This window comes from Pseudophryne corroboree, chromosome 6 (assembly GCF_028390025.1).
Source record: "Pseudophryne corroboree isolate aPseCor3 chromosome 6, aPseCor3.hap2, whole genome shotgun sequence".
In the NCBI taxonomy this organism is placed as follows: Eukaryota; Metazoa; Chordata; class Amphibia; order Anura; family Myobatrachidae; genus Pseudophryne; species Pseudophryne corroboree.
In genome coordinates this window covers 434,255,447-434,275,179 of record NC_086449.1, presented here as the reverse complement: position 1 = coordinate 434,275,179, position 19,733 = coordinate 434,255,447, and the positions used below count along the sequence as shown (strand labels likewise).

At 37.9% G+C, this 19,733-nt stretch overlaps 1 protein-coding gene across 1 annotated transcript in view; it reads left to right on the top strand.

Annotated features, from left to right (window-relative positions):
- Nucleotides 1–19,733, top strand: part of LOC134934585 (chloride anion exchanger-like) — a 158,913-nt gene that overhangs the window by 124,034 nt on the left and 15,146 nt on the right. Inside the window, exons 12-17 of the mRNA XM_063929991.1 lie at nucleotides 12,634–12,729; nucleotides 13,617–13,723; nucleotides 14,438–14,507; nucleotides 14,592–14,684; nucleotides 14,778–14,873; nucleotides 19,440–19,676. Coding sequence (XP_063786061.1) covers nucleotides 12,634–12,729; nucleotides 13,617–13,723; nucleotides 14,438–14,507; nucleotides 14,592–14,684; nucleotides 14,778–14,873; nucleotides 19,440–19,676 — 699 coding nt within the window. The remainder of the gene's footprint in view (nucleotides 1–12,633; nucleotides 12,730–13,616; nucleotides 13,724–14,437; nucleotides 14,508–14,591; nucleotides 14,685–14,777; nucleotides 14,874–19,439; nucleotides 19,677–19,733) is intronic.

Sequence of the window (19,733 nt, the reverse complement as noted above, 5' to 3'; positions counted from 1 at the left end):
GTACACCTTTTTAGAGTACACACTGTGGCCGAGGTTTTAAGGTCAATTGGTAGTGTATGTCCAATATATAATTGAACTTAAGTAGAAATTTAATACAAAAAACATACATTTGGGAGAGGGAAAGTAGGAGAGAGAAAAAAAGATTTAGAAGGAAGATGGGGAGGAATAGGTGACTAGATGCCTGGTTTCTGCTTTTGGAGATCTGCTTGAAAAGCATCGAATCTCCAATGAGAGAACCAACTGGAGCATATGCACCACTCCCAAGACCTGTATCTGCTGTTAACTTTATCTGCCCAATCTAGGGCAAAGTTAATGAGAGTGCAGGAGAGAGGTCCCTAGCCAGTATTTGATACCTGTAATGCTGACTATTTATAAGCCCTTCATTAGTTTCAAATACAACGTTTACTTGAAGTATCAATTTGTTGTGTACATTCACAATAAATTGTGTGGCATTTATGAAAAAACACTCAGAAGAAAAAGAAGCAAAATTGCTTTAATGCCTAAATATAACATAACTGTCGAATGCAATAATTTCTATGAAATACAGCTTTCATATGCAGTAACAACCAGGATGTCTACTGTCCCCAATCTTGTCTATAGACATCGAATTGAGGATGAGAGAGTCCTTTTAGGTGTTTTTGCAATATGAAAATAGTGTGCTTCTGCTGTCGTTATCTCAATAAATGAGTTAAACCGATGAGAGAGCACCGAAATAATAAGAAGATAAAAAGAGAAGAAAATTTGTTTTGAATGATACAAATAATAAAAATCTATTCTTATGAGTGTATTCACTGCAAATCCCGACATATATCGATTAACCCAATATCTGTTTCACCTTCCCATATAATTTTCATTTCAAAATAATTGAATAGAGGGTAAATATTCCCAATAGGATGTGGGTTAATCAATTAGAAACACAATTTATGTGATATATTCAGTACAAGCATAGTGATAATATCAAAGGTACGTCCAATATAAACGGATTTGCATTATATTTGCACTTAATAACAAAATTGCATCATGTTTGCAAAAACGGCATCATGTATATGGATGTCACCCAAACAGCACATATACAATAGGAGATTATAACCACCTTATTTGTCTAATTAATTCACATTATGCAGTTGGGAAATAAAATACCTAGATTAATGTGCCAATTCTTGCTGGTAGATATTTAATTAAAGTAAACAATGTTACTTATCTGCTGTCTATTCTTATCAATCTTTCCCTGCTGCTGATAGTGTGTGGCTCATCATAAATCACATATCACAAAGTCCGTGTTGCCAAGCAGTATAGGGGACTGTTGTTAGTAGCGTGCAGCCCACCTTTAATTAGATAAGTTTTAAACGGGTAACAGTATAAAACAAATGCTGTCCCGATGTGCGGCTCACTGCAGCTTGTAACAACAAATATGCAGCTCACCTCAAAATATCTTAGACAGAAGACGTCTTAGTCGGGTGATAGTGCATATAAACACTGATCCCGGCGCACGGCTCACCGCAACTAGTATTGGCATATATACGGCTCACCTCAGAGTACCAAGTCCCAGTCAGATGTTTTACCGTCTGGGACCGCTGCGGGCGGCGTGCGGCTCATCGCTATTGCCAGGTCAGTGTAAAGAGACAGCAGAGGCAGTTGGGTGACATCCACGTGCGCCGCTAAACCGACGTGCACGTTTCACCTGGGCGGCTTCGTCAGGGGTAGTGAAGCTTTACCTGCTGGTCGTCCTATTTACCTGAATAGGTGTAGCTCAATTAACCAATCACAGCAAACATACGGTCTGCTGCAATGTGAATTAGCCAGGCTGCATTATGGGATACGTAGTTTAAACTCCCGTCCATGTTTTATAATTCCTATAAATGTAGATATGCTACTTTGCCCAAGCAGCAAAATAGAACGTAGATTGGAATATGAAGAGGTCTATAGTGTGGCAAAATAACTGTAGTAAAAGACCAAAGGGACAGTTCTACAACAATGAGATGAAAATAAAACAATAAAATAATATGATAGAATAATAAACAAATAAATTAACAAATAAACACAAAAATCTCTATTCTTGGACACCCCCTTTAAATGTAGGTCGTATCCAAAATTGCACTTTTAAGTTGATATACTGACATCATCCTTATCTGCAATGCGTGCACACAAGGATGATATCAATAAATGTAGACCAAATCAAAATTCATTGTTCTATATATTAACATCATTCATACATATATTAAGCTTTATCAGCCTACTGGATGATCACCTATATAATGTTAAAGATATTACTTGGTAGGTAAGTATACATAGAGATATGCAAAAAGGATATATATGCGCATAATGCACAGAAAAAGTATATATATATATATATATATATATATATAAGAATAAAAAATGAAAAATGAAATTAATATTTCTATGTGCACAACAACCTACATACATATGCACATGCATCCACATGCATATGAAAATAATAATTATCATCAAGAGAACATGAGCATGGAGAACGTCGGGAAAGAAAGAAAGAAAAGAAAAGAAGAGAAGAGAAGAAAAGAAAGGAAAGAAGGAGAAGAAGGGAAAGATAAAGGTAAAGAGAAAGAAAGGGGGAAAAAAGAGAGGGGGAAAAAAAGGGGGGGAAAAGAAGAAGGAAAAGGGATGGAATATAGAAGGCAGGTAAATGTACATTCAAAGAAATGCTCTAAAATTTTGACTCTCATTAAGCCCATCCGGACTTAGAGTTCCCAGTCTGAATATCCATTTGCTCTCCTGCTGAAGAAGAGTCCTATTAAGATTTCCTCCCCTAATTCCCAGATGAATTTTTTCCAAACCACAGACCTTCAGATTCTTGCTACAATCTCCATGTTTACTGTACATATGTCTTGCTACAGGGGAAAGTTTTTTCATCTTGTTTAGGTCGGAGGTGATGTTCCTTATGTTGCCAATATGTTCCAAGACTCTCTGCTTAAGTGCTCTTGATGTCATTCCAACATATTTCATTCCACACTCACATTGTAAGCAGTATATTACTCCCATGGCATTACAATTGATGAAAGATCTAATTTCCACCTTATTCCCTTGCCTGTCATAGGTATATTTAGTCTTGGCCATATATTGGCATGCCTTACAGTTTCCACATGGGAAGGACCCATTGATTGTAGGTGTTTTTCTCGATGTTCTTTCAAAATGGCTATCTACCAGAATGTCTCTCAAATTTTGAGACCTCCTCCAGCTCATGGCTGGTTTTAAGGCAAGTTTTTTACTCAGGTCTCTATCAGTATGTAAAACTGGCCAATGATGTTGTGTGATGTTCACTATCTCTTGCCATTCATGGCAGAAGTCGCCTACAAATCTAATCTGATTTGTTGTACTGGGTTTAACTTTATTTTTGGGGAAGATTAACTCTTCTCTTGGGATTTTGGATGTTATATAAATTGCCTTTTTTATACTTCTGTTGCTATATCCCCTTTCTCTTAGGCGCATACCCAACTCTTTGCTCCTGCTCTTAAAGGTTTCCAAACTGGAACAATTCCGGCGTAACCTCAAAAATTCACCTTTCGGTAGATTTTTAATTGTTGGTGGAAAATGACTACTATTTCTGTGGAGAACACTATTTGTTGCTGTGATCTTTCTATATAGGTCCGTAGTCAATTTTCCTTCTCCATTTCTGTTGATTTTTAAGTCCAAAAATGTGATCGAATCCTTACTGATATCCGATGTTAGTCTCAGGTTCAACTGGTTGTTATTGAGATTTCTAATAAATTCTCTCAACAATACCTCCGTATTATTCCAAATCATCAAGACATCATCAATATACCTAAGCCAGACTATAATAAATTGCGTGTACTTTTCATTGTCTTCTGTGAACACGACCTCACGTTCCCACCATCCTAAATAAATGTTCGCATACGTGGGTGCACAGGCCGCACCCATCGCAGTTCCACGAGTTTGTAAATAAAAGGCATCCGCAAAGGTAAAGTAGTTTTTTGTAAGGACGAATCTCAGCAAGTCAATTAGAAAGGTATTGAAGTCCACAGTATCCTTCATCTCCAGAAAATATTGTACTGCTGCCAAACCGTCCTGATGGTTGATGCTCGTATACAACGACTCTACATCAAGGGAAACCAAAAGATGTCCCTGTTCCACCTTAATGCCTTGTATCTTACGTAGGACATCCGATGTATCCTGAACATAGGATGGTAGACTTACCACGTGTTCTCTTAGATGGAGATCCAAAAAGACACTTGCTTGTTCACTCAGTCCGCCTATTCCAGAGACTATGGGTCGACCTGATGGAAGGTCCCTGTTCTTATGGATCTTCGGAAGCATATAAAACGTTGGAACTTTTGGGTTTTCAACTGTTAAGAAGGTATGTTCTTGTTTGGTAATCGTGCCTTCTTTCAATGCTCTTTCAATCATTCTCTTGTAGAAGTAGAGATAGTTATCCGTGGGATTAAAAGTAAGACGCGTGTAGCATGAGGTATCCTGTAGCTGTCTCAAGGCCTCTTTAGTATATTTATCCTTAGACCAGAGAACTACATTTCCTCCCTTGTCAGATTGTTTTACAATCGTATCATCCCAAGTTCGTATGTCCCTTAGGGCTTCCTTCTCTCTTCTAGTAAGATTATCTCCCAAATGAGGTCTTGTTTTAAGTGACAATTCCAAATTATCCAGATCCTTGGATACCATTTCTCTGAAGATCTTGACGGCTGGGCATAAAGTCTCTTGTGGATAAAAGGTCGATTTCCTTGTACAAGTCGGGCGACTTTTACTACCTTCCTTGGCATCATCCACCAGTATCTGGTCCACAGGAACAGATAATTCCTCCAAGTCTGACAGTGCCCTCAATTCCAAGTCAGTCCATTCACAAAAGTCTTCTTCCCTTGTTACCGGAGGTAGCATCTCCTGATCTAAATTCTTTCTCTGTTCATGGAACTTAATAAGTAAAAGCTTTCTACAGAACAGATTAAGGTCCTTTTCCCATTTAAATCTATTCATTCTGGAGACAGGGGAGAAGGAAAGTCCTTTACTCAGGACTGACTTATGATCTTCAGTTAAAATTCTATCAGTCAAATTTATGACTTGGAGAGAGTCACATACACTATTGGGAGTTATTTCCTGAATCTCGGGGATTGTCTCTGTGGGAGTGGTGTTCCCCAGTTGTCTTGATTTCTTCCTCTTCTTTTTACTTCTCCTCGTCCTCCTCCTTGTTTTTTGTATCGACCCCTTTCCGTCCTTGGAAATTCTAAAAAATGCGCTTCTGAAGCATTCATCTGGGAATAGGGGGTTCCTGTTTTCTGATAACGCTCTGGATACTCCTCTGTACCAGAGGAATCTGCTTCAGATGAAGTGTATTGGTAACTACCTGCCTTTTGATGTTCCTTTGGGTATGGCTTTTTCCATTTAAAGATGTTACCTGTAGCATAGTCCCTCTTATCCCTGATGAATTTGTTCTTTTTTCTGTCCATTATCATTTGTTCATAGCTCTCAAGATCCTTTTTATTTTTCTCAAAACATTGCTGGAAATGTATGTCTTTTTCCCATGCTTCCAAATTCTTACCTAGGGCATCAATTTCCTTATCAATCTCTCCCAGGATTAAAAGGTCATGTTTAAGTAAAATATGAAGGAGTTCTGTAGAGCATTTATGTAATGTTTGTTCCCACTCAGATTTTAAAGTGGGTGTAGCCAGTTCAAAGGTTGGAAAGATCCTTGGTCTAAGTCCTCTAGGAGAAATTTTGTGTTTTATATATTGTTCGATTGTCGTTTGGTCCCATGTTGTTCTCTTCTGCTTTTGTAACAATTTTTTGAGGCTAATAAAGTCTTTTTCCCAACTAGTTTGCCCCGCAATGTCGGAGATTGTATTGGGAAAGATATTGCTGTAGTCTTCATTTGTCCTCCGTTTGTTGACCAGTTCATTCTTCAAGCTAAATGTACTCATTTTTGTAGTATACGAATGCTTATGATCTCAGGGAACTTATTATAGCTCTTACTCATTAATTAAATTCCAATCATAAGCCTTGCAGGTAGAGATTAATAGTTCATAAACCATATAGGTAAAGATTAATAATGATCTAATAGTATACAAAAATGCGTATGAAAAAGTCTAAGCCCAAAATCGAAAAGAGGAAGTAATCTGACTTATTTAACAGAAGCCTAAGCGAAGGCTTATATCAATGTTACTCGTGCTGCCCCCCCAGAAAACTGGGGTTCAACCCAGTAACTTTCAAGCGAGACTGGATTTGTTGTGGGGGAAATAGCGCACTGAGCTACCTATCTGATGGTATATTATATATAAAAACCGGAATACAAAGAAATTATTATAGATTTAATATTACCCTTTGCTTATAGGGAAAATATAATTTTGACTCATCAAATTAGTAAACACCCGGCGGTGCTCCCTTGAGTTGTGGAGAACAAATCGACTGATATATAAGAAGGAAAGACAACTCCTTTTTATGGGGCACTCATATTAGTAATCTAAAACGTAACTTTTATTGAAATTGGACTCACATTAACATACAACATAAAACATTTATTCCATAAGGATATTTTGTGGTATAACTGGCTGAGCCTCTAAGCTTATCTCCGTATGTCGTATTTCTTATTATATAAGTATAACCATCCCCAGTTGATAATATAATACTCCTTTAGTATGACTATAAACTACAAAAACAAAAATCACAAAACACAACCAACACCACAGTACACCTTTTTAGAGTACACACTGTGGCCGAGGTTTTAAGGTCAATTGGTAGTGTATGTCCAATATATAATTGAACTTAAGTAGAAATTTAATACAAAAAACATACATTTGGGAGAGGGAAAGTAGGAGAGAGAAAAAAAGATTTAGAAGGAAGATGGGGAGGAATAGGTGACTAGATGCCTGGTTTCTGCTTTTGGAGATCTGCTTGAAAAGCATCGAATCTCCAATGAGAGAACCAACTGGAGCATATGCACCACTCCCAAGACCTAAAGAGGCCTTGAGACAGCTACACGCGTCTTACTTTTAATCCCACGGATAACTATCTCTACTTCTACAAGAGAATGATTGAAAGAGCATTGAAAGAAGGCACGATTACCAAACAAGAACATACCTTCTTAACAGTTGAAAACCCAAAAGTTCCAACGTTTTATATGCTTCCGAAGATCCATAAGAACAGGGACCTTCCATCAGGTCGACCCATAGTCTCTGGAATAGGCGGACTGAGTGAACAAGCAAGTGTCTTTTTGGATCTCCATCTAAGAGAACACGAGGTAAGTCTACCATCCTATGTTCAGGATACATCGGATGTCCTACGTAAGATACAAGGCATTAAGGTGGAACAGGGACATCTTTTGGTTTCCCTTGATGTAGAGTCGTTGTATACGAGCATCAACCATCAGGACGGTTTGGCAGCAGTACAATATTTTCTGGAGATGAAGGATACTGTGGACTTCAATACCTTTCTAATTGACTTGCTGAGATTCGTCCTTACAAAAAACTACTTTACCTTTGCGGATGCCTTTTATTTACAAACTCGTGGAACTGCGATGGGTGCGGCCTGTGCACCCACGTATGCGAACATTTATTTAGGATGGTGGGAACGTGAGGTCGTGTTCACAGAAGACAATGAAAAGTACACGCAATTTATTATAGTCTGGCTTAGGTATATTGATGATGTCTTGATGATTTGGAATAATACGGAGGTATTGTTGAGAGAATTTATTAGACATCTCAATAACAACCAGTTGAACCTGAGACTAACATCGGATATCAGTAAGGATTCGATCACATTTTTGGACTTAAAAATCAACAGAAATGGAGAAGGAAAATTGACTACGGACCTATATAGAAAGATCACAGCAACAAATAGTGTTCTCCACAGAAATAGTAGTCATTTTCCACCAACAATTAAAAATCTACCGAAAGGTGAATTTTTGAGGTTACGCCGGAATTGTTCCAGTTTGGAAACCTTTAAGAGCAGGAGCAAAGAGTTGGGTATGCGCCTAAGAGAAAGGGGATATAGCAACAGAAGTATAAAAAAGGCAATTTATATAACATCCAAAATCCCAAGAGAAGAGTTAATCTTCCCCAAAAATAAAGTTAAACCCAGTACAACAAATCAGATTAGATTTGTAGGCGACTTCTGCCATGAATGGCAAGAGATAGTGAACATCACACAACATCATTGGCCAGTTTTACATACTGATAGAGACCTGAGTAAAAAACTTGCCTTAAAACCAGCCATGAGCTGGAGGAGGTCTCAAAATTTGAGAGACATTCTGGTAGATAGCCATTTTGAAAGAACATCGAGAAAAACACCTACAATCAATGGGTCCTTCCCATGTGGAAACTGTAAGGCATGCCAATATATGGCCAAGACTAAATATACCTATGACAGGCAAGGGAATAAGGTGGAAATTAGATCTTTCATCAATTGTAATGCCATGGGAGTAATATACTGCTTACAATGTGAGTGTGGAATGAAATATGTTGGAATGACATCAAGAGCACTTAAGCAGAGAGTCTTGGAACATATTGGCAACATAAGGAACATCACCTCCGACCTAAACAAGATGAAAAAACTTTCCCCTGTAGCAAGACATATGTACAGTAAACATGGAGATTGTAGCAAGAATCTGAAGGTCTTTGGTTTGGAAAAAATTCATCTGGGAATTAGGGGAGGAAATCTTAATAGGACTCTTCTTCAGCAGGAGAGCAAATGGATATTCAGACTGGGAACTCTAAGTCCGGATGGGCTTAATGAGAGTCAAAATTTTGGAGCATTTCTTTGAATGTACATTTACCTGCCTTCTATATTCCATCCCTTTTCCTTCTTCTTTTTCCCCCCTTTTTTTCCCCCTCTCTTTTTCCCCCCTTTCTTTCTCTTTACCTTTATCTTTCCCTTCTTCTCCTTCTTTCCTTTCTTTTCTTCTCTTCTCTTTTTTTCTTTTCTTTCTTTCTTTCCCGACGTTCTCCATGCTCATGTTCTCTTGATGATAATTATTATTTTCATATGCATGTGGATGCATGTGCATATGTATGTAGGTTGTGGTGCACATAGAAATATTCATTTCATTTTTCATTTTTTATTCTTATATATATATATATATATATATATACTTTTTCTGTGCATTATGCGCATATATATCCTTTTTGCATATCTCTATGTATACTTACCTACCAAGTAATATCTTTAACATTATATAGGTGATCATCCAGTAGGCTGATAAAGCTTAATATATGTATGAATGATGTTAATATATAGAACAATGAATTTTGATTTGGTCTACATTTATTGATATCATCCTTGTGTGCACGCATTGCAGATAAGGATGATGTCAGTATATCAACTTAAAAGTGCAATTTTGGATACGACCTACATTTAAAGGGGGTGTCCAAGAATAGAGATTTTTGTGTTTATTTGTTTATTTATTTGTTTATTATTCTATCATATTATTTTATTGTTTTATTTTCATCTCATTGTTGTAGAACTGTCCCTTTGGTCTTTTACTACAGTTATTTTGCCACACTATAGACCTCTTCATATTCCAATCTACGTTCTATTTTGCTGCTTGGGCAAAGTAGCATATCTACATTTATAGGAATTATAAAACATGGACGGGAGTTTAAACTACGTATCCCATAATGCAGCCTGGCTAATTCACATTGCAGCAGACCGTATGTTTGCTGTGATTGGTTAATTGAGCTACACCTATTCAGGTAAATAGGATGACCAGCAGGTAAAGCTTCACTACCCCTGACGAAGCCGCCCAGGTGAAACGTGCACGTCGGTTTAGCGGCGCACGTGGATGTCACCCAACTGCCTCTGCTGTCTCTTTACACTGACCCGGCAATAGCGATGAGCCGCACGCCCCCCGCAGCGGTCCCAGACGGTAAAACATCTGACTGGGACTTGGTACTCTGAGGTGAGCCGTATATATGCCAATACTAGTTGCGGTGAGCCGTGCGCCGGGATCAGTGTTTATATGCACTATCACCCGACTAAGACGTCTTCTGTCTAAGATATTTTGAGGTGAGCTGCATATTTGTTGTTACAAGCTGCAGTGAACCGCACATCGGGACAGCATTTGTTTTATACTGTTACCCGTTTAAAACTTATCTAATTAAAGGTGGGCTGCACGCTACTAACAACAGTCCCCTATACTGCTTGGCAACACGGACTTTGTGATATGTGATTTATGATGAGCCACACACTATCAGCAGCAGGGAAAGATTGATAAGAATAGACAGCAGATAAGTAACATTGTTTACTTTAATTAAATATCTACCAGCAAGAATTGGCACATTAATCTAGGTATTTTATTTCCCAACTGCATAATGTGAATTAATTAGACAAATAAGGTGGTTATAATCTCCTATTGTATATGTGCTGTTTGGGTGACATCCATATACATGATGCCGTTTTTGCAAACATGATGCAATTTTGTTATTAAGTGCAAATATAATGCAAATCCGTTTATATTGGACGTACCTTTGATATTATCACTATGCTTGTACTGAATATATCACATAAATTGTGTTTCTAATTGATTAACCCACATCCTATTGGGAATATTTACCCTCTATTCAATTATTTTGAAATGAAAATTATATGGGAAGGTGAAACAGATATTGGGTTAATCGATATATATCGGGATTTGCAGTGAATACACTCATAAGAATAGATTTTTATTATTTGTATCATTCAAAACAAATTTTCTTCTCTTTTTATCTTCTTATTATTTCGGTGCTCTCTCATCGGTTTAACTCATTTATTGAGATAACGACAGCAGAAGCACACTATTTTCATATTGCAAAAACACCTAAAAGGACTCTCTCATCCTCAATTCGATGTCTATAGACAAGATTGGGGACAGTAGACATCCTGGTTGTTACTGCATATGAAAGCTATATTTCATAGAAATTATTGCATTCGACAGTTATGTTATATTTAGGCATTAAAGCAATTTTGCTTCTTTTTCTTCTGAGTGTTTTTTCATAAATGCCACACAATTTATTGTGAATGTACACAACAAATTGATACTTCAAGTAAACGTTGTATTTGAAACTAATGAAGGGCTTATAAATAGTCAGCATTACAGGTATCAAATACTGGCTAGGGACCTCTCTCCTGCACTCTCATTAACTTTGCCCTAGATTGGGCAGATAAAGTTAACAGCAGATACAGGTCTTGGGAGTGGTGCATATGCTCCAGTTGGTTCTCTCATTGGAGATTCGATGCTTTTCAAGCAGATCTCCAAAAGCAGAAACCAGGCATCTAGTCACCTATTCCTCCCCATCTTCCTTCTAAATCTTTTTTTCTCTCTCCTACTTTCCCTCTCCCAAATGTATGTTTTTTGTATTAAATTTCTACTTAAGTTCAATTATATATTGGACATACACTACCAATTGACCTTAAAACCTCGGCCACAGTGTGTACTCTAAAAAGGTGTACTGTGGTGTTGGTTGTGTTTTGTGATTTTTGTTTTTGTAGTTTATAGTCATACTAAAGGAGTATTATATTATCAACTGGGGATGGTTATACTTATATAATAAGAAATACGACATACGGAGATAAGCTTAGAGGCTCAGCCAGTTATACCACAAAATATCCTTATGGAATAAATGTTTTATGTTGTATGTTAATGTGAGTCCAATTTCAATAAAAGTTACGTTTTAGATTACTAATATGAGTGCCCCATAAAAAGGAGTTGTCTTTCCTTCTTATATATCAGTCTATATATATATATATATATATATATATAGGTGCAACCACACCATGAGGCTCCAGCTGGGGCTATGTTGCAGAAGAAATCATCACTCCTTATATATTCAAACGTTTTTATGCCATTTCAAGCAACATGACAAACTTTTAGTGCAAAATCAGCAGCTTGGAAACATGATTCCATCAATAATTCATTTCTCACATGTCCTTAGTCATACTGGGGATGTACATCCAACCCAGCCGGATCTCCCAACAGCCGTTTCAGCTACCGCCGTCTTCAGGGGAGTAGTATATATATATATATATATATATATATATAGCAAACACGTATGCCCCGGCACTCCAATTACCTATATACAGTAGGTCGTGCTGTGCTACGGTGCCCTCCTTAAGGGGATTGTACCCCTAAATATACATTGTTTGGAGGGAGGCGGCACTCTGGAGACTGTGAATAGGCATATCTCACCAAACAACAGTGTTTACTGTGTCAATGTTTTGGGGCTCCAGCCCCTTACTCAGGACCTGAGGAAGGGGCTTGAGCCCCGAAACGTTGACAGAATAAACACTGTTGTTTGTGAGATATGCCTATTTAGTCTCCAGAGTGCTGCCTCCCTCCCAACAATGTATATATATATATATATATATACACAACCGCGGGGCGGACCGGCACTCCTCCCAATAATAGCTCCGATGCTCCGGTGCCTCCAGCAAATACAAGGTATGTATAAAGCAAAAAACAGCTGCGGCACTCGGGGACTTGATGCAAAATTCAGTGTTGTTTCTAATACACTGAATTTTGCATCAAGTCCCCGAGTGCCGCAGCTGTTTTTTGCTATATATATATATATATATATATATATATATATATATATATATATTTAAAAGTGGTTTATGAGGGAATCTAGCAATGTTCTTTTTTATCTTCTTATTCTCCTTTTTTTACAGGCTGTCCTAGCATCCATTATCATCATAAATTTGAAAAGAATGTTAATGAAATTCAATGAACTTCCTCTTTTGTTCAGAAGGGATAGATATGATTTAGTAAGTATGGGCTTGTCCTAAAAACTTTTCACACAAATGCCTAAGTATATTATTAATGTTACAAAATAAACTTTCATCAATTATATATTCCTTTGATAGAAATCATGTTTTCAGTTTTCAGATAAATGTTCACTTTATTTAAAGAAATAAGATTTATTTAAACTGTTTTAATGAGTACTATAAACAAAATTTGTTTTTGTTACATGCATGCTACTGTACATGTCCTTGTAATATTTTGACAGCAGATTTGGTTCTGCCCATGATCACGTACAGCAAAATATACAGCAATACTTGCAATTCTGTCCATCTCTATTAATTAGAGTACCATAAACAATGTTTTTTCCTATTAATTGCCTAGCTATAGAGGCATTGTGAAGAATAATACGACTTTTCATTTTGACAATCCTTCTGTTTGTTTCTGATTCTATAAGAAATATATTTTTACGTGGATTTATTTTTTTTATGTGAAGTTTAGGTCAAGGCAGGGATGAAGTCCAATGTAACAAAAATTTCCTAGTATTTCAAATAGAAAAAAATGCATTACAAAACATTCACTAGCACCAGAACTAGCTCAGCTGACTGTATACAGTAGCTACTGTATCTTCTACTTTGATGAAGCTCTAGACGGAGAGGAGGCCTTCAGAAGATGTGTCCTAGCTTCTCCTGCACTATTCCACCTGCAGTTGCTATAAACTGAGAGATATGACTTTTTGCGCATAGTTTTCAGTTTGTCATACTTTTCGCTTTTTCCAGTTTGTCTCTGTTTTGTAACAGTTGAAACAGTTAATACCATTCTGCTTAGCACTATTTTAAAGTGTACTGTATCATTTTCTTCATGACAAAAAAAGACAATATCACACGAAAAATGTATTTTGTTTCCTTCACAGGTTGTATGGGTTGTAACATTTTTGGGTTCAGTGATTCTTGGCTTGGATCTTGGGCTGGCAGTGGGTGTTGGAATTGAGCTACTAACAGTCATATTCCGTATTCAATTGTAAGTTATGTAATGGATCTTTAAACCAGTATACCAACATTTTATTATATTATTCCCATTACTCATGTTAGTCCCTTTTAGTTTCTTTAGTCTATCTCTATATTTAGAAACAAGCACTCTCATTGAAAACCTAATCAAAAATCTCAATCAATACCATGAGAAATAAATGTTAATAAGTTATTTTCTTGTTTACTCAGTTAACTGTAGTTAACAATTAGAAATGATCTAAATCTTTGCATTTTTGTGCTGAGCTAGACTGAATAAATGTACCTATCCAGTTATGCCAATAGCTGGAGAGCAGAACAGTTGTCTAAACTGTTCCATTGCCCCTCATTCTGAAATTTTCATATTACACTGGAAGACATGTTAGTTTGTTTTTTTGCCTTAAGTGGTCCTAGTCCTACCCAAGTCATACCACATAGTATAATAAAATTGAGAGCTGCCATTCCAGTTCTATCGTGGATTTTAAATTATGCAGATGCAGAAGCAGATTTATTTGCAAAAAAAGTTAACAGCAATTTCAGCCATCTCTACCACAGCCTTATCCATCTGTGTGTGATATTTGTATTACAATATATTTTGAAAACTACCGTTTTTTCATATCTTGTCAGAGTTGCTGAGGTACAGTACTGGCACTGCTCCAGCACATCAGCAGTCATATTTATGATCTAACATAAACATTACTGATGATGCTTCCCTGATTGTACCCTACAGCCCAAAGTATGCAATGCTTGCTAATATTGGAAGAACAGACATCTATAAAAACAGAAAAGACTATAGTGATGTAAGTATATCTATAACAGCATCAAATTGACCTAATAATTAAATAGTATAGTATGTTTTTAACAGTTTCCTTCTTTGTCCACAGATTTATGAGCCAGATGGCATTAAAATATTCAGATGTCCAGCTCCTATCATTTTTGCTAACATTGATGCCTTCAAAGAAAAACTTTTAACTTCAGTAAGTTAATTGTTTTGTTCCTTTGTTTAATTTTATTTCCTATTTTCTGAAAGCGATATATTGATGACATTTTTTACTATTTTGTTATTTCAGGTTGGCTTTAATCCATTGTGGCTCCTTCGTAAACGCAATAAGGCTCTACAAAAGATTACCAAATTAGCAAAAAAGGGAGCATTACATATGACACCGGTAAATATAATGAATTCAAATCAATATTCTAGTTTATAAAATTCAAGTTAAAATAGTAACATACTGCACCAAGATCATGTTGCTTGCACATAAATCACTATTAACAACTACTAAACAATAAAGATAAATGCACCCAAATGAACCCAGATACCTTACCTGTTCATAGATACATGGAATTTGACAGCAGGTAAGAACCACTTGGCCAATTTAGTCTGCCCCTTTTAAATTCTGATTTCATTAGCACTTGTCACCTCTTATATTCAATACATAATATTTATTAATGTTTCTTTAAAAAAAAGTGTAAGCATATACCAGGAATGGGGATGAGCAAAATAGTTTTTAAATAGCTATATGAAAAAAAGAAAAGTGTACTGTAATTTAGATTTTGGTTTGGACACACCCCACCCAAATCTAAATCTGCATATTTTAAATCTGTACCACCTGTGGTGCAGCATGGTTTTACCCAGGTGCAGTTACTTGCTCTTTCTTACTTTGGGGCCAATTCAGACCTGATCGCTGCTGTGCGTTTTCGCACAGTGGGCGATCAGGTCTGAACTGTGCATGCGTATGCACTCCAATGCGCAGGCGCGACAGGTCATAGCATCAGGGAGCACCGGACAGCGATGGGATGGTGTGAGAAAAGCGATCGCATGGGCGATCGCAAGGTGACTGGCAGGAAGAGGTCATTTGTGGGTGGCAACCAACTGTTTTAGAGGAGTGTCCAGAAAAACGCAGCAGGGGCCAGGCATGTGGAGGGAGTGTTTCTGACATCAGCTGCAGCCCCGATCATTGCACTGGAAGAGTAAGTCCTGGGCTGTTCAGAGACTGCACAAACTTCTGTTTGTGCAGCTCTCCTGCACATGCGATCACACCCCTGCACAGTGATTTCCCCCTCCCCCCGTAGGCAGCGACTACCTGATCACAGGGATGCAAAAAATGCGCACTAGTGATCAGGTCTGAATTAGGCCCTTTATTCATAACTTAGAATCCGCATTACAGTACTAAAATATGTCACGCTTGTGATCAATTAAGGCAACATTGAAGGGAATAACTGTTACATTGTCAGTGTATCTTTGTAAATGAGTTAGAAGACAGAATAGACATTTTTTCCCTTTAACCTCTGCAATTTATATAAAAGGGAATTAAACCAAGTTTACTACAGATACAACAATAATCCTCACACATGTTAGAGAACTCCAGCTCTATGTGTGTGAGACCCCTAGAGCTGGTGCCTTCTGCTAATAACAGCTGCTCCTGTTCCCTTAGAACTGTATGCGCTCACCAGTACTTGAGATACCACCTGGACTTAAACCTCCAGCAGTAGGGCCTCACATAATAGGCTGGAGACCACAAGGTAAAAAAAACTGGAGTCTAGCAGCTAGCAAGGCAAGAGTTAATTGCAGGCAGACTGGATAAAGGAATGGTAACTGCAGACAGGCTTAACAAGATATGGTGACTGAAGAGTACAGAGCTGGATATTTTCTGGTTGCAGAACAATGATGATTGAAGTGTTTGTTGCAGATAAACACAGCCAAGCGATGGTAAACTGCTGGGAAACAAACAGGTGCTGGGTGTGTACTGTGATTGAAAGCAGAGTGCTGACATCAGGAACCTAGCTGCACAGAGATTAGATGAATGAATTGTGTGATTGAAAGCAGAGTGCTGACATCAGGAACCTAGCTGCACAGAGATTAGATGAATGAATTGTGTGATTAGGCCGAAGTCTGCAATAACAGACAGGATGCAAACTCTGTGGCTAAACTGTGATTAGAATACTGGTTCAGATGTTCTGGAAATACTGTAGTTTGCTGCAGACTTGCAATGACAGGCACCGGTAGAGTGGATGTAATCAGAACCAGAGGTGGCAGGATATAATCACAGATATTTGGCAGGAGCCTGGACTTGGATCAACACCAGACATAAAGAGTAACTGAATGGTAATGGTGAGACAATGACATGGAGCAGAAATGAACACAGGATAGCAGGTAAAGGGCAGAATCCAACAGGGCATGCATGCAGGACTGGCAGGATACAGTAATGCCAGTACACAAATCTAGTGCACCAGGTGTCAGGAACAGACAGACTGGGAACTGTACAGGGTACAGTGAGCAAGTGGCGAGCTCACTTGGTGCAGGAACTAGCGAATATCATCGGCAAGGTGAAACTAACCAGTATCCCTAATAAAAGGGGGGGAAAACAAGCACCGGAGTAATCAGGCTGTAGTCAGGTAACAAGGCATTCCAAACAGGTGTGCTGCTGCTCGTAGCAACCAGCATTATAGATGCTAGGAGACAGACAGAAAATGGACAGGAAAGACACACAGCGGCATCCAGGTTGCTATGCAGCGAGTCACAGTGGCCATACATAATAACATCCTGCTAATAAATCCAGAAACTAAAACTGCAATTACACACACTCCAATATAGGTGATTAATTCAGGTATCTAGTGCTAGCAAGAGGTTCCTTTTAATATACTACACTTATCCTCACATATCTGCTATAAAAATGATTTTCTTTTCCCTATTAATGGTGTGCTCATACCTTTTTAAGAAATGATAATAAAGGTTGGGAATTAAAGATAAGAGGTCACAAGTGCTAATTAATGAACAAGTAGATTATTTGGGTTAATTTGTGCACCATTTAGCACATTCATCTTTTGTCTTGTTTAGTGGTTGTTTGTGAATGTGAGATAGTTCCCAGTAGCTACATATTCCTGGCTATTACATTTTGGGTAGATAGAGAACAGTATGTGAGGCTATGGAAGTACTCATTTAATGTATGTACAATTAGCACATGGGGCACCACAAGGTTGTGTTCTCTCCTTTTGCTCTTTTCCTTATATACAAATGACTGCACCTCAGGTGGTCCATCTGTAAATCTACTGAAATTTGCGTACGATACAAGGGACATTGGCCTTATTAAGGATGGTGAGTAGTCCGCTTATAGAAAAGAGGTCAAGTGATTGGTACTGTGGTGGAGGTCAAATAGTTTGACATTAACTTTGGTTAAGATGGTTGAGATGATTGTGGATTTTCAGAGGCAACCTTTTGCGGTGTCACCCCTCACAATAACAGATAGAGTAGTATCTGTAGTGGAGTCCTTTAAATTCTTGGGCTCTACAACCTCGCAGGATTTGAAGTGGGTGGTTAATAATGATGCTTTAGCGGGGGGGGGGGGGGGGATGCGCAGCAGAGGATGTTCTTTCTATGGCAACTCAGGAAGTTTAATTTACCGCAGGGTTTGGTGGTTCTGTTTTATTCAGCAAAAATTCAGTCTGTTCTTTGGACGTCAATAATAGTGTGAAAGCAGGTGGTCAGGATGGCAGGGAGGGTATGTGGAATTATATTGTATTTGTAGGTTTTTAATAGGTAGGATGTTTTAATTGGTGTTAATTGATTTTATTCTGTTAACGTGAATGTGTGTTTTATGTTTTCTTCTGTGCTTTCTTATCTGTTTCTTTTTAGGATATGTGAATTATCGGAAATTAATTACTTGTATAGCTTTGTATACTTGGTCAATAAAGTCAATTCTGATTCTGATTAATATTATACTGGAATTTGACCAATTAAAACACAATTATTAGCAGTTAATCATGGGCGGATTTAGGGGTCAGACCACCGCTAGGCACATTACTGGGTGCCCCTCCCCCCGCCCATCACTTCACTGCCCCGTTCATTTCGTGGCCAGTCCGCATGCCTCCGGACCACCAAAGCAGTCCTAACCTCACCCCACTACCATCTCAAGAACCACAATTTGCTGCCTATTGCCCCACCCCCTTCATTATCATAATAAAAAAATAAGTCAGAATTACCAAAAAAAGAATAACCTGGCCTCAGTCTGCTTTGCTGCCCCCCAGCAAGTGCCACCACTAGGGCCTCCCAGGACACGACCCCCATCAGAAACCATTCATTGAGAGAGAACTGCTTCTGGGCACAGTTGCTCGGACTTATACTGGGGGACATGGAAGTCCCTTTAGGAAAAGACTGCCTCAATATATCTGGAATAGAGACATTCTTTGTTCTCAAGACTGTTCGTTACTGTATTCATCATACAACATCAAGTTTGCATTAATTTCTCTACACATCGGTTTGTTCACACTGCATGCATGCTACTGCTATGAACAGAGATAATACTGTGTGATCACTCAAATTACGTGTGGACTAATATATATGCAATATTGTACTGTCTGTTATACTGAGCATTGTGACTGTAAATATAATAGTATTTACAGAACATATAGACACTTGTTTCTCACATCCAACACCGAGAATAGGGTTGGGCGCTGGTATCAAAAACCTGAACAATATTACCCTGTATCGATAGTTCATTTGTTACTTGCTAGTGCAACACACCTATTTTGATAAGTGTTAACTAGGACCAGTGGGATTTTAGAGAGGACTATACTAATGGACCACTTCAATATAAATGATATAATATTATATCCAGATTTCCAGAGACAAATCCATTTCATACAGATTTATCTACCCATCCTGCCTAAACTAATGGTTTTTTAGTTGTTTGATTTGTGAAAGTTTCCAAGCACTAATTTTAAAATTCATTCTTAAGAAAGGTTTAGTATCGACTTCATTTGATTATGAAGTGTCTGATGATGAAGAACTGAGCAATAACAGATTAGAAGAGTTAGACCAGCGACCAAACACTGATGATCTGCCAATTGTTGTGGACTGGAATGAAGATCTTCCAAATAACATCCAGGTTCCCAAAATTGATCTTCACAGCTTGATTCTGGATTTTGGAGCAGTGTCATTTATTGATATGTCTGGAATGAAGGCTTTGAAAGCAGTAAGTACTTCACCTCTTAACACTGAGGCATTGTAGTAGAACAGTAATGGGCAATTA